Source organism: Pipistrellus kuhlii, unplaced genomic scaffold (assembly GCF_014108245.1).
Source record: "Pipistrellus kuhlii isolate mPipKuh1 unplaced genomic scaffold, mPipKuh1.p scaffold_m20_p_5, whole genome shotgun sequence".
Taxonomy (NCBI): Eukaryota; Metazoa; Chordata; class Mammalia; order Chiroptera; family Vespertilionidae; genus Pipistrellus; species Pipistrellus kuhlii.
Genome location: NW_023425551.1, coordinates 20,533,198 through 20,547,988, shown reverse-complemented (window position 1 = coordinate 20,547,988; position 14,791 = coordinate 20,533,198). Strand labels below are relative to the sequence as shown.

At 39.2% G+C, this 14,791-nt stretch overlaps 1 protein-coding gene across 1 annotated transcript in view; it reads right to left on the bottom strand.

Moving 5' to 3' along the window:
* ECT2L (epithelial cell transforming 2 like) overlaps window positions 1-14,791 on the bottom strand; it is a 57,412-nt gene that overhangs the window by 39,470 nt on the left and 3,151 nt on the right. Inside the window, exon 3 of the mRNA XM_036413457.2 lies at window positions 4,139-4,301. Coding sequence (XP_036269350.1) covers window positions 4,139-4,301 — 163 coding nt within the window. The remainder of the gene's footprint in view (window positions 1-4,138; window positions 4,302-14,791) is intronic.

Genomic DNA, 14,791 nt, shown 5'->3' with positions numbered 1-14,791 from the left:
TCGGAGAAAAAAACGAGAACGAGAACGATGAGTTGTGAGTTTTTTTAAAGGTCAGTTTCCTAGTAATAATGCTTTCAGGTACACAAATAATATTTTTTTAGTACTTTCAGATTTCCAGTGCAGTTTATTTGCCATCTAATCTTGATGCTGAGAAATAAGAAACATTCATAGCAAAACATCCTTTGATTATGTATGAATATACACTGAGTGGCCAGATTATTATGATCTCTGAACGCATAATAATCTGGCTGCTCAGTATATATATTTTAGAGGCCCGGTGCATGAATTCACCCTAGGGGGTCAAACTCGGAATAACTCCTCCAAAAAATAAATAGCAGTGTGGTCCAGCCAGCCTGGCCAGGGGCAAGGAACATAGGAGGTTGGCCAGCCTGCCTGCTGGTGGAACTCCTGATCAAGGGGACAATTTGCATATTAGCCTTTTATCATATAGGATATCATAATAATCTGGCCACTCGAGTATATGTATTAGTTATCTTGGTCCACACATCTAGTGCCCCATAGCATTTGGTTACTTTAAGGCTAGATTCTGGGACTTCTGCCTCTAGCAATGATATAGTTGTTTGTTTCAGACCAATCCTCCCACAGAGAACAACATGTGATATTGCCAGTGTGCAACCAGTTTTGATATATGAAAACAGCAGATTTCATGTGGTTGAATCTTATTAAGTATCTTGACAAAATACTATACAACAATTATTTGAAGACATTGTAGAGCTACCAGTGCAATGAGGACCTGGGCAGCCAGAGAGAAGCCTGATCTTGAGCATCACTCTCACCTCAGGATGTTTGGCAGCTCCACGGTGAAGTTCAGGCTGACAAGCTGAGCAGAAAGCTACGAGTGAAAGACTTCTAGACATTCTCACAGGGAGGAGAGGAAACAAATTTAAATTTAGAGCCCACTAAGGGGAGGAACCCCGATAACCACACCAGGCTTTCAGTTGAGATTCTTTTCAGCAAAGACAATGAGGAATTGGGTAAACTATCACCTGGACCGAAGCTGGCTTTGAAACAGCCTATTCTCTGATTGATTTCAGGCATCTGTTCCTAGCCAAACCAAATGCCAGAGCCAACAGCAAATTCTTTCTGGAGGTAGATAACATCATCCAGAGACTCAAATTATCACATTAACTACTTATACTCAGTATGTGGTATTCAATCAAAAATAGCAGGCACACAAAAAGACAATTATTCATTTTTCTTTTGTATTTAAGTAAATAGAAAGAGACCCTCAGGAGATCCAGATGTTATAATTATCAGATATAAACTTTAAAAAAAATAACCTATACTTAATATGTCTAAGAAATGAAATAGCTAGGTGGAAAATTTTGGCAAGATAATCAAATCAACATTCTAGACCTGAAAAGTATAACTAAAATTTGGAACTCGATGGACCAGTTTAAGAGCAAATTAGAATCCAGTTAAAGAGGTAATTCGTCAACTAAATGACAGGCCAGAAGAAAAGTCCAGACTGAAACACCGACAGCCAAAAGGAAGGAAAAGACATATGATAAAATGTGAAACTTATGGGATAAGTATTGGAATACCACAAGGAAAAGAGAGAAAATGGGGCAGAAGCAATATATAAAGAGATAGCATCTGAGAACTTTTCAAAATGGATAAAGGACATTAAATCTCAGATTCAAAAATCACTGCAAAACACAAAACAGGATAAATGTACAAACACACACACAGACACAAACTCTAGGTACATTATGATAAAATTACACAAAACAAAAGAGAGAAAGAGATACAGCAGCTAGAGAAAATAGAAATATTACTTTTAAAGGAACAACTATAAAATTTCCTACTCCAAAAAATAGTTGTAGAAGCCAGAGAACAATGGCAAAATATCATATACTACAAACAATTCACTGCCAACCTAGAGTTCAAATTTCCAATAACACTAGCCTTTAATTATGAATATGAAAAGAGACTTTTTTTTTTTATAAAAACAGAGAATTTGTCATCAGCAAGTTGCATAAAATGAAATATTAAAGAGAATTCGGAAGGAAAATGACCCCACGTGGAAATTCGGAGATGTAGGACGTTAGGAAGAGCAACAACAACAACAAAAAGTGAATATGTTGTCACCCATAAATATTGACTATATAAAAAATAGTGATAACGGGGGCAGGGGTTGGTGAAAAAGGTGAAGGGATTAAGAAGTACAAATTGGTAGTTACAGAACAGACACAGACATGTACATTAAAACATAAGGAATTAGTCAATAATAACTATGTATGGTGCCAGGTAGATATTAGAATTACAGGGGGGCCACTCTGTAAAGTCCATGATTGTCTAAACACTATGCTGTACACGTGTAACTGATACTCAATAACATTGAATATAACTGTAATTGACAAATAATAATTAAATAAAGTCTTGTGAGGTTAACATATATTCAAGTGTTTGTATCTTTTACATATGTTTAAATATATATGTAATCATAGATGACATTAGAATATCTGACAACAAAAGCATAGAAACAAAGGGGCGGGGGAGGAGGATGGCATTAAAGGATTCTAAGCTCTTTGCATTCTCTCATAAGTGGGTAAATAATCCTAGCATGAGTGCTGTAACCGCTATGGTAGCCATGAAAGAACTCCTGAAGAATTCATAATTAACAATAAAAATAAATAAATATTTAAGTACTCCAAAAGAAGACAAGGAGAAAAATGAAGTAGAAAACACATGGAATAAACAAAAAATAAATAGTAAAATGGTAAAGTTAGGCCCAAATATATCAGTATTTACATAAATATAAATAGACCAAATCACCCCCACTAAAAGTCAAAGACCACTAAATGTTAAAAAACAACCACAACCACCATATTCTGTTTATAAGACATATTTTTTTAGACATAAGGACACAGAAAGGTTGAAAATAGAAAGACAGAGAACAATTTGCTATGCAAACACAAAGCCTGGACTTTTTTGTAGCACTAAGTCCAGGGCTCACAGTGGCTCTTGCATGTGGCCCCATCACAGAGAGCAAGGTGTTCTCTGGGATCAGAATCTAGCACACACCACCTGGGAAGTGTGTACAGGTTCAAGAAGTAAGTTATTGACTTGTTTTTAAAGTATGTCCCCATTACATCCTATTAAGCCTTTTTTTTATTTTTTTTTTTTAAATATATTTTATTGACTTTGTACAGAGAGGAAGGGAGAGAGATACAGAGTCAGAAACATCGATGAGAGAGAGTCATCGACCAGCTGCCTCCTGCACACCCCCCACCGGGGACATGCCCGCAACCAAGGCACATGCCCTTGACCGGAATCGAACCCGGGACCCTTCAGTCCCCAAGCCGACGCTCTATCCACTGAGCCAAACCGGTCCCGGCTTAAGCCTTTTTTAAAAAAATGAAGGAACAAATAGGCCGGAGGCAAGCTTATCTTCTTTATAGATAGTAGCCAAAGAGAGCTCAGTTGAAGTTGTGAATTATTATGAATAAAATAATCTATAATAATAAAAGCGTAATATGCAAATCAACCGAATGGCTGAAGAGCAGAATGACTGTCGGGATGACCACACTACGACACTCACTGGCGCCAGGCCAGCCAAGGTGTGTGTGATGTGACTGGTTGAGGGGCCCCCCGCCATCACCCCATGATCACCCCGTAGACAGAGGGAGACCCAGGCCATCAACTGGCAGGCTGTGGCAGATGGGTGGGGCACCGGCCAGATGGACAGGGCCTCCCTCTGTGGGGCAATTGATTGCTGGGCTCCCAGACTATAAGAGGGCACAGGCCGGGCTAAGGGACCTCCCTCCCCTTTACCCACAAGTGCACGAATTTCATTCATCAAGCCTCTAGTCCTATATAAAAACCAAAGCTTAAATAATTTTAGGAAAGAATGGACTTGTTTAGCCAAGGTAAAATATTTTCTAAATATTTGAGTACTTCAAAATTATTATAATCACATGAATTATTAGAATAATGTATAGCTGTTACTTACAAAATAAAGTAATGTACTTATTCCTTTTTTTTTTTTTTCTTACGGATAAGTTAAGTATGTGTCAGATACCCCTATCTTTCTCTGAGAAGAAAGTTTCCCAGGAGCCTCATTAGAGATGATTGTTGTATTTGAACCCTAACTAGGAAGTAACAAGTAGTCCACCTGTTCAGTTAAAAACTTCCAGGGCCAGCTGACTTGTGCGGCTGCACACAAATCTTTCGGACTCAGAAAGGAAAAGATGTAGAGAGAAATGAAGCGTGGTAACACTGTGGAGAAGTCCACTTTGGCCACTTGCATCCTTTCTGAAAACTGATCATGGACAAACCTAAGAAGAAAGAGGCAGAAATTTAGTTCAGAACACTAATATCCATGAACTGTACAAAACAGAACAACGATTTAAGTTGTTGAACTTATGAGTGTAAAATTATTGATACTTTTCTTATATTATTACCTTTTAGGTTTGTATGACTTATAGCAATACCCTCTTTTTTATTCCTGATATTGGATAATTTTTGTTTTCTCTCTTTTTTCTTTGCTACTCAGTGTGTCAACTTTGTTATTTTTTTTAAAAAAAAACAGCTTTTGTTTTTGTAGATTTTTAAAAACTATTCATTTTCTATTTTATTTATTTTTACTAATCATTATTTTTTCCCTTCTACTTGCTTTGGGTAAAATTTGTTATTTTTTCTAATGTTTTTTTTTTTTTAATGTAATACTGTTTATTTAGGTTCAAAAATATTTCAGCACTCTTAAGTATATAAAAGTTTTTTTAAAAAAAGTATGTAAAAGTGAAGAAAAAAAAAACATTCCTAATTGTGTTTTAGTACAGAAGGTTCTTGAACTTTCATTGATGCAGTGAGTCTTGACTTTGCTGAAAATGAAGAATTGTACAGTTTGTTTAAGAACAAACAGTTTAAAACTACCACACTTAACTAAAAAAGACCCAAACTCTTCTCACGCCAGCTGACCCCCTTTTTCAGAGCTGGAAGAGCAGTGCTGTGTCACTATGAACAAAAACAGGACAGCCTGAAGTTAAACGATGCCCACTGCAGTGTCCCTGGTCCACTCTTCACAGCACCTTCCCCACAGCCTCGATGCCACGCAAAGAGCATCAAGAGCTTGTCTCGGTTGTTTTGTTCTTTTTACAAACTATGGATTTAGATAACTCAGAAATTCTAGCCAATAACCAAATAGCTAGCACCATCTTTCAGATTAAAAAAAAAAAGAAAGAAAGAAAATGCCAGAAACATCTTTAAATGCATTATCACATCAACAGCAAAGTGCACAGAGTGAGAACACGAGGGCCTTTTCATTTAAAAATGTTTGGAAATATGTACTACTTTGATATAGTTCAAGGACACTCCGCATACCCACGGCCACTTCATGTAAACCACTGACAATTTCTAGGGTACTTTAAGAGACTCCATATGATCATGATCCAACTGTGTGATTAATCCTAATGTGGGCAACAGACCCTTCTCAAATAGAATTGTGTCAGTTATGGTGCTCCCCTATTTTAAGGTATTCATAACGAGACAGATAACACAGCTTTTTAAACTTCTTCTCCCTCTTCCTCTTTGTCCTTTTTCTCCTCCTTCTCCTCATTTCTTCACTTCCGTGTTATTTGAAAATAAAGTCCAAGACATCATATTTTATCTATAAACATTTCAGTGTGTATACTAAATAATGAGAACATAAAAAACATATTATCTAATATTATCATACGTAAAGAAATTCAGAAATTTCTTAATGTGACATCTATAAAGAAAACTTTTTATATATGACATCTGTCAAGAAAAACTTCTTACACTGCATTTCAAGCTCCCTAAGCACAGATCTTGAATAAAGAAGACAAAACCTAAGGCCCTATCAAAGTGATCATCTTGGGACTGTAGAGGCCAAAGAGACATTTGACAGCCTATGAAAGATGCATTGTGGCTGGCCCTGCAGCCACCAACTATAAAAACAACAAAAATGACTGTCCTTTTTAGATATTAGCATAAACTTCTGCTACAGTCCCAAGCTACCAGATGGGGACTGTAGCAGAAGAATCTCTAGAGTAAGAAAGTTTGGGAGCAATCTAGATACCAGTAAATCAAACTCTTCATGGGGACTTCTCATCTCCTCCAAACTTTGTGGAATTACAGACATTTGTGACCAGTCTCACAGCTGATTGGAAACTTTGGCAATAAGAACCCGCCAAAACTCATTTACCTCAGGCCATTGACACTAGAACATTTTCTCTCTGCTAAGGTGTTACTGCTGCCCTGTTACTGGGTCCTAACAGACAGATGAACTCACTGCAAGAAAAGTCATGACTCTGAACAGATCTCATTCTGCCATGGGTCTTCTCTGACCTACATTCCCACAGAGAGGGTCAAGCCTCAGAAAGTTTCCAAGTGAAATGAAAATGGTGCCTCCAGTTAGGGACAAAAAGACCTTGGCTACATTCATGAACAACTTGCTGAACATCCACTAGTCCAGAGAGAGTCTTGACCAGGAATTGACCCAAACTGCTGGCTTAGCTAGAGCCTCATCTACATACAAGTCGTAAGAGGAGGGCAAATTCTACCTTGCAACAGAACACCAGCTCATACATGTAGAAGGAACTAGATTAGAAAATCACCACTTGGTAGCTATCGTAGTAATAAATGCTCCAGATAAGAATCACCAGTGGATGCAGCAAGTAAGTTTGATGAGAAATAGGATATTTGCATAGATTCAAATATTTTTAATTCATTTCAAAGTAATCACTCCACTACTTTTTAGTTATTAACTAATTAGTACAAAATACTTCATAATTAGTCATCTAAACTAATAAATATTGTAAAAAATAGTATAAATAATTTATTTAGGAAAGGACAAATGGACATGGTTGGCCCCGATGTGGTTCACTGAAAACACAGCATTGCTTCTGTGTTCTTCCTGCCAAGAATGTAATGCCCTGGATCTGATCTTGAGGAAAAGTCAGCCAACCACAAACTAAAGGTCATTCAACAAAGTCACACGTCTGTGCTCTTCAAGTGTTAAGAAACAAACAAGGAAACACTGAGCAGTGAAAGGTGGCTATAGAGACATAAAAATTAAATACCATCAGTGGCCGTGGATTGGATTCTGGAATGAGAAGGAAAGGATGATTATAAGGGACATTGCTGGAAAAATCAGGAATACTGAATGGAATCTATGAGTTGCATGGTCGTGCTTAATAAATGCTGATTTCCTGGTAGTGGAGGATGTTCTTGATTTTCACACACTGTCCTTGGTTTCAGGACTTACTGAAATGCATAGGGTTAGTAAGGAACATGTTTACAACCTACTCTCAAATGATTTGGAATAATATGGCCAAAAAAAAGTAAAATGTTAACAATTGAGGAATCCAGATGAACAGTGTAAATAAATTATTTATACCATTTGTGCAATGTTTCTGTAAGTTAAAAGTTATTGCAAGACAAAAAGGACTTTAAAAAAAAAAAAGGGAAGAAGCTACCTGTTTTAGTTCCAAGGTTTAGTGATTGCCAATTATTGTGTGTGTTTCTCCCCTGGCTTTATTTTTAGTCCCTGCTCTCTCTCCATTCCTGTCCGTGCAGCTTTGTCACAACCTGAGACAAAACAGTGGCTTTAAAATGAACCTGTTGGCATGTCAGTCTGGGGAAAGCACGTGCATGCATGTGCATGTACGTGTCATGTAAGCAGGAGGGCAAAGAATGGAGTGGTGCATGTCCTGCAGCATATAGTGTCCACAGACAGAAATGTCACTTGGGGAATCTTCACAGTATTGATAGAGATTAACATTCAGGCTGAACAAGACTATGCCCGCACCAAGAACAGTTAACCTCAATGGATCACTGATCTAACGCATCACTGTTTGAGGCAGGCTTCTCTGTCACTTCACTGGCTCTTGACAGACAATTTGCTCTCATTTGGAATTACAAAACTCATCCATCCAATACGATGCAAAACATAATGTCTTCAGCCTCCTTTTCAAAGAGGGACTCAGTACCTTTGGAGTTTTTGTTCCCATCCCCTTCACCCCCACAGCCTCTCCCAATTCATACCAGCAGAGTAAATGGGAAGAATTGAGTTACTTTTTAAAGAAAATCCCAATTACACATGTTTTATTGATGTTTCCCAGTCTGTGCTTCTGCTACAAGGACACATTCAAGCATAGTGAATGAATCTTAAGCAAGAAGGAAAGAAAATGCTTCAGTCACATTTAAGAAACCAGTGCATGAGCAGCAGAACAGGGCGAGTTTGCAGCAATGACACCGTAGCTTGTTGCAATTTAGTTTGCGTGGCAAAGTAATAAATCTGTGAAGAGAAATAACAACACATAAGGAGACAATGAACAAAATGTGCTTTGCTCATTTATTCTGACAAGGATAGCTTCTTTTAAATAATTCATGCTAATGCTCTGCAGTGTGCTACTAGATGTACAATGTGTACTTTGCAAAAATAACAAGGCTTTAGTAATATGGGGCTTGAATCGAATTCTCTGCTCTTAAATTCCTGATAAGAAATGGAAAGAAGCTGCCAAAATTGTGATGAAAGTGACTGGGGGAACAGCTTGGGGAGGTGGCCTGGAGAGGGGCGAATGGGTTAGGTAGAGGTATCCGCCTTCTAGTTGCCAAGGTAGCACCTCTGGAGACTTGTCTGGTGACTTTACAAACACTCTTTGGCATGGTGAGAGTCTGTAGGAGATGGGTTTCCATGTGCGTTCCAGGAACACATAGAATAATGACTGGGATTGGGGTACAGAGGAAATGAAGAACCAAGTGCCAAAGTCTTCAGCAATTAAGGGAGCAACCATAAGTTTGTTCTTTGTATCTTAGTCTGTTCCTGTTTTGTTTGTTGTTGTTTTAGATTCCACATATAAATGAAATTATATGGTATTTGTCTTTCTCTGTCTGACTTATTTCCATTAGCTTAATACTATCTAGATTCATCCATGTTGTTGCAAATGGCAATACTTCACTCCTTTATAATGCTGAGTAATAGTGCATTGTATATATGTACCACAGCTTTATTTATCTATTCATCTATTGATGGACAAATAGGTTGCATCCATATCTTATTTTAAATAATTTTAGAGAATTTTAAATAATTCTGCAATGAATATGGGGATGTGTATATCTTTTCAAATCAGTGTTTTTGTTTTCTTCAGGTAAGTACCCAGAAGCAAAATTGCTGGGTTGCAAGAAGTATTTATTAAATGGATAAAAGTTTTATTATCTGGCAGTACAATTCTTGCACGTTTTTTCTTTTATATTCAAATGTTTCTTAACTATTGTCCATTTTCTTTTCTGGATTAGTTTTAGAATAAGTTTCTCAAGGTTCATAAGGAAATACTATTTGGGGATTTTTACTGAGATTTAATTAAACCTAAAGGTTAATTTAGAGAAAATTGACATATTTAAACATGGTACATGTGTCTGTTTATCCAGGATTATTTCTTATTATTATTTAATACTAATTTATAATTTCCTGATTAATGGCCTTGCACTTATCTTTTTAGTTGTATACAACACAGATAGGAAAGCAGAGCAGGGAGAAGGGAGAGAAAGAGGGAGGAGAGGGAGAGAGGGAGAGGATGGGAAGGAAAGACAGACACCCACAAGAAAGAGATCTAGTAACATCATTTGATTCCAAGGATCTAGCCCAGCCTGAAGCTAGGCCAATCTTTTTTTTTTTTTTTAATTGGTTTCAGAGAGAGGAAGAAGAGGGAGAGAGTGATAGAAACATCAATAATGAGAGAGAATCATTGATCGGCTACCTCCTGCACACCCCCTACTGGGGATGGAACATGTACTTTATAAATGGCTGGTAGTACTATTTGGGCCTGTACTCTGACTGGAAATCTAACTGTGACCTCCTCATGGGTCAACACTCACCACTGGGCAACACTGGCCAGACAGCTAGACCAATCTTAGGTCAATAAGTTCACATTTCTTCTTAAACTGGTTTGAATTCCATTTCTGCTGTTTTTACTTGAAAGCATTCTGACCATGAAATAAAAGAATTAATAGAGAGAGTAGGAGGAGTGATGGCATGTGTCACTGACGCTCACTGACGCGCCATGGCATGCTACCTCTGCTTCTCAGACCTGCGAGGCCACACAGGTCTCCCGGGCAGCCACTTCTACACTGGCTCTGGGCATTTCTTACAGAGATTCTTAAATACAGAGCACAAACAGTCTCTCAAAACCTGGTCTCCATTTCCCCCCGTTATCTGTGAATTTGACTCCTCTTACACAAAGGTTAAGAGGACACGTGGTGGAGCTGGAAGCTAATATTGTGTACTTTACAAAAGGCTGTTAGTACTCTCTGGGCTGCTGCATTTGGGAAGCTGTGCAATGAATTTTGAGAGACGCCATTCACACAGCTGACAGCGTGGAATAGCAGCCCGTGGAGTTGTGTGGCAGGGCCCCTTAGGTTGTATTGTTGTGCACAATTCCTTTGGATTGCTCTAGACATGTCTGGAATTAATTCAATATGAAAAGTTTTGAATGAAGCAAAGTATTAGTAATTGCCTCTATTCAAAAATTTGTAATGTCTTTTTAAAAAATATTTTTTTGTTGATTTCAGAGAGGAAGGGAGATGGAGAGAGAGGTAGAAACATCAATATAGAGAATCATTGGTCGGCTGCCTCCTGTACACCTCACACTGGGGATGGATCCTGCAACCCAGGCATGCGCCCTGACCAGGAATCGAACCGTGACCTCCTGGTTCAAAGGTCGATGCTCAACCACTGAGCCATGCCAGCCGGGCGAAAAAACTTGTAATATCTTTAAAATGTTTTCCTCCTACAAACTATCAAATGAAAAAAAAATTTTTTTTCTGATCACCTTTTGGTTATTGTTGTAATGGGAGTGTTTTAAACATCTCAATCATTCAACAAGCATTTATTGAGTGGCTGCTATGTATGTAGCTGGTATTGATTGCTCTAAGTGCTAGGGACAGAAAGAGTCACCAGAAAAAGCTCTTACATTCCCATGGACATGTAGACAGGAAATAAGCCAACAAACACTGGATATAACATGATGTCAGGTGGTGCTTAATGCTACAAAGATAAGTGAAACATTATTAAGTCAAGTAAAGACACCATTTACATAATGGGAAGTGAGAACATCAATGCACAGGTTTGCCATCTGCTCTCCTTTTATGTCTATTCCCACCCAATTAAACAGCTTAGGGTTTTTAATTGGGTTTCTCCTTTTTTTTTTTTTTTTTTTTTTTTTAAACTCAAAGGTTTTCTTTCTTAGCTTCATCCACCCCTAAAAACCACTCTAACAATGAATATTAATACATACAGCAAGCATGTTAAACTCAAAGGCTAACATGGGCCAATTTAACGAGGCATGCGGCCCACAGGCCATGAGTTTGACATACAGTCTTTCATACAGTTGCCTATGACCATCTGGTCTATATGAAAGGACAACAACATGTCCAGACCAAGAGCTGAGGGGAGGGAAGAGTCAGGATGACTCTCATGTCAAGACTGTGTTAGACATTCAGAAACCCAGTGTGTCTCCTAACACTCTCTTCTCCCTACTGCCTCCTCACAGAAATAATCTCTCTAATGGGTGTGCAGTGACTCACAGTGATGTAGCTGATCTGTATTCAAGATTAGCCTAGAAGCACGTTGTCTCTGAAAAATTTATATACTAGATTCCCTCACAGTTCACAATTGAGATACACACCCTGCACTGAGCCCTGGGGGTGAGGGGGGAGCTGGGAAGAGGGGCAGGTGTCCTGAAGTGGGAGGTAGTGGTGTGTGTGGGGGGGAGGGGGGTCTCTCATCTGTATGTTGGTTGGTGGGCATTCTGCCCTCCAATCCCATTTCCAGTGGCTCTGAGGGAGACCAATAATTAGAGTCCTTCACTGATCGCTATCTCCCTCATCCCTGAGAAACACCCACCCACAGAAATGCCATCCATCTCTGGGGAATGAATTTGCATGAATGTGGCCCCACCTACCAGGGAGAGCGACAAGTGTGAACAGCTCCAGCAAGGCCTTGGCGCAGGGCGCTGCCTGGTGCCATGCAGAGGCAGTTTGGAACCGGTCTCACCAGTGTGGCCAGGAGACAGAAGCAGACTCCTCTAGTTTTCTCCAGTGTGACAGACACGGCAGCCCCGTTTCCTTTAAGCGGTCCCGGGACAGGTCAGCCCAGGCCAGCAGCAGGGGGCCGACACCACTGGAAACCATTAGACACAGGGCCACAGAAGCATAATGTCCTGGGGAGGTGCCGTGGGAGAGGTGTGTGACAATTGCTGGTGGTGAGCAATGAGCAGGGAAGGCCTCCCGGGAGAGGTGACCTTTAAATCAAGATGAGAGGGACAATCTCTGCCAGGAGGATAATTTCAGAAGCTGAACCTTTGAAAAGTGTCTTAACTATCATAAAACTCCATTTAAGAAGTCTTTTTAAATCATAACAATGCGGGATATTTATTAGGAAAGAAAAAACATTAGATGTTTGACTACATCTCACAGAGATTAAGGAAAAACTTTTGAAGGAAAATTTTTTTTTAAATATTTTTAGAAATATATTTTATTGATTTTTTACAGAGAGGAAGAGAGAGGGATAGAGAGTTAGAAACTGGATGAGAGAGAAACATCCATCAGCTGCCTCTTGCATACCCCCTACTGGGGATGTGCCCGCAACCCAGGTACATGCCCTTGAGGTACGTGCCCTTGAGCGGGATCAAACCCGGGACCTTTCAGTCTGCAGACCGATACTCTATTCACTGAGCCAAACCAGCTTCAGCTGAAGGAAACTTTTAAAGGTGATAGCATGTTTCTGACCAATACTGCATATCTTGTTTACTCATTATAGCTGTAACTGCCTGAATTAAAACATTAATATGTATAACCTGCGGACACAGACAATAGTGTGGGGAAGGTCTGGGAGGGGTGGGGCTAGTGGAGGGAGGCAAAGGAGGGAAATGGGGAACATCTGTAATACTGTCAACAATTTAAAATTTTAAATCTTACTCAAAAATTACAAAACAAAACACCTAAAGCTTGGCTTCTCTGCCTTGAAAAAAGGGTAATTTGCATAAATTTCGCTTGGCTTATGTATAAAAAATGCTAAATTCTCCTGTTTATTCACAGGCTTATTCACAGTTATCAGGGAACAAGGACTATAGGAATAAATGTGATTCAAAAGAAATGCTTAATAGTTAAAAGTCAATTGCCCTGCCACCTTTTGACCCAGCAATTCCATTCCTAGGTATATACCTCAAAGAAACAAACACATCGATATAGAAAAACTTGTACACACATGTTTATAGCAGCATTATTTGCAGTGGCCAAAATGCATAAACAACCCAAATGTCTATCAGCTAATGACTGGGCAAATAAAATGTGCTATATGGAATATTATTTGACAATAAAAAGGAATGTAGTGCTGATACACGCTACAAAATGGGTGAATGGTAAGAATATTATAATTCATGAAAGTAGCATCACAAATTGTATGATCCCATTTATAAGAAAAGTCCAGAAAAGGCAAAGTTATAGAAGCAGAAGGTAGATTATTGGTTTCCCAGTGCTGGAAGGTGGGGATAAGGGGTGACTGCTAATAGGTATGGGTTTTTTGGGGGGTGATGAGAACATTCTAAGCTTCGGTTGTGGTAATGATTGAACAACTCGGAATTTCCTAAAACCACTGACCTTTAACCCTTTAAATAGATGCATTTTGTTGTATGTGAATTCTCTCTCAATAAAGGTGTTTCAAAGAAAGGTGACTTCTCTAACTGTAATCTAAAAAATAAAATGAGTTGGGCTTTTAAGATTTAATTAACATTTAGCACCATTCAGATTGGATAACAAACACTATGAGCACATGGGATCTGCAGATGCTGATGGGAGAGAAGAAATGGGTAGTTGAAAGAGATGGGGAGGAAGTGGTACAAGAAAAACTGAATCCAGACTTCAGGGAGCGAACTGATGGATGTTAAACAAGAAAAACCACCACTCCTAATTAAAGATGGGTTCAGGATGCCAAATCTAGAGACCAGAAATTGATATACAGCTTCCCCTAAAATCAGCAGCTCAGAGAATGTAGTAACAGATTTGTGGAATGATGAAATGCAAACGGCGCCCTGCGGAAGCACAGCTGCTAGGGAACAAAGGAAAGTAATCTCACTCAACAGATTAGTTCCATACCCTTGTCCCACAGAAAGAAGAATTCAGGTACCAGACAAAGGATGCAATTTCCAGCGACAAAATGTCAGGCCTAATGGTAATAAGCCTCAAAATATACCAGAAGTTCTCTAGTGACCTCTAGCGGTTACAACTAAAATTGCTTGGTCTATGACACGTGGGACTACACCACAAAGTAATTATGTATATGGGGTTTGGCCTGTCATTTTCTTATCTTGAAAGCTGTCAAGTTGGAGTAGAAGAAAACCTAGCCATGACTGCCATAAAAAGTTCCCTTCCCTGATTTTTAAGCACTGACTCGAGAACTGTTTCTCTGTGGCTTGTGTTGGCAGTTTCTTTAAACACAACCAGGAAGGTGTCTGTCTCCCTCTGGTGACTCAGTGGCTTCATAAGGGACAGTCGATTAACAATCCACTATGTGCCCAGGATGCAGGAGAAAGCTGGCAACGGAGAAGGTGAGCGAGTGGGTAGGAGACAGGAAATGGCTTAGCAAAATAGATGGGCAAGAAAAAGTGCAAGAAAAAGTGGGAGGCGGGCATTACAAACTGAAAAAACCAATTGGGTCTTGCACACAAGTCTCCAGTACTTTTCAGCAGCTACCTAAGAAGTTCAAAGTCCCCCCAACCTTCCCACCAGGTTGCAGTGAAAGCCACTC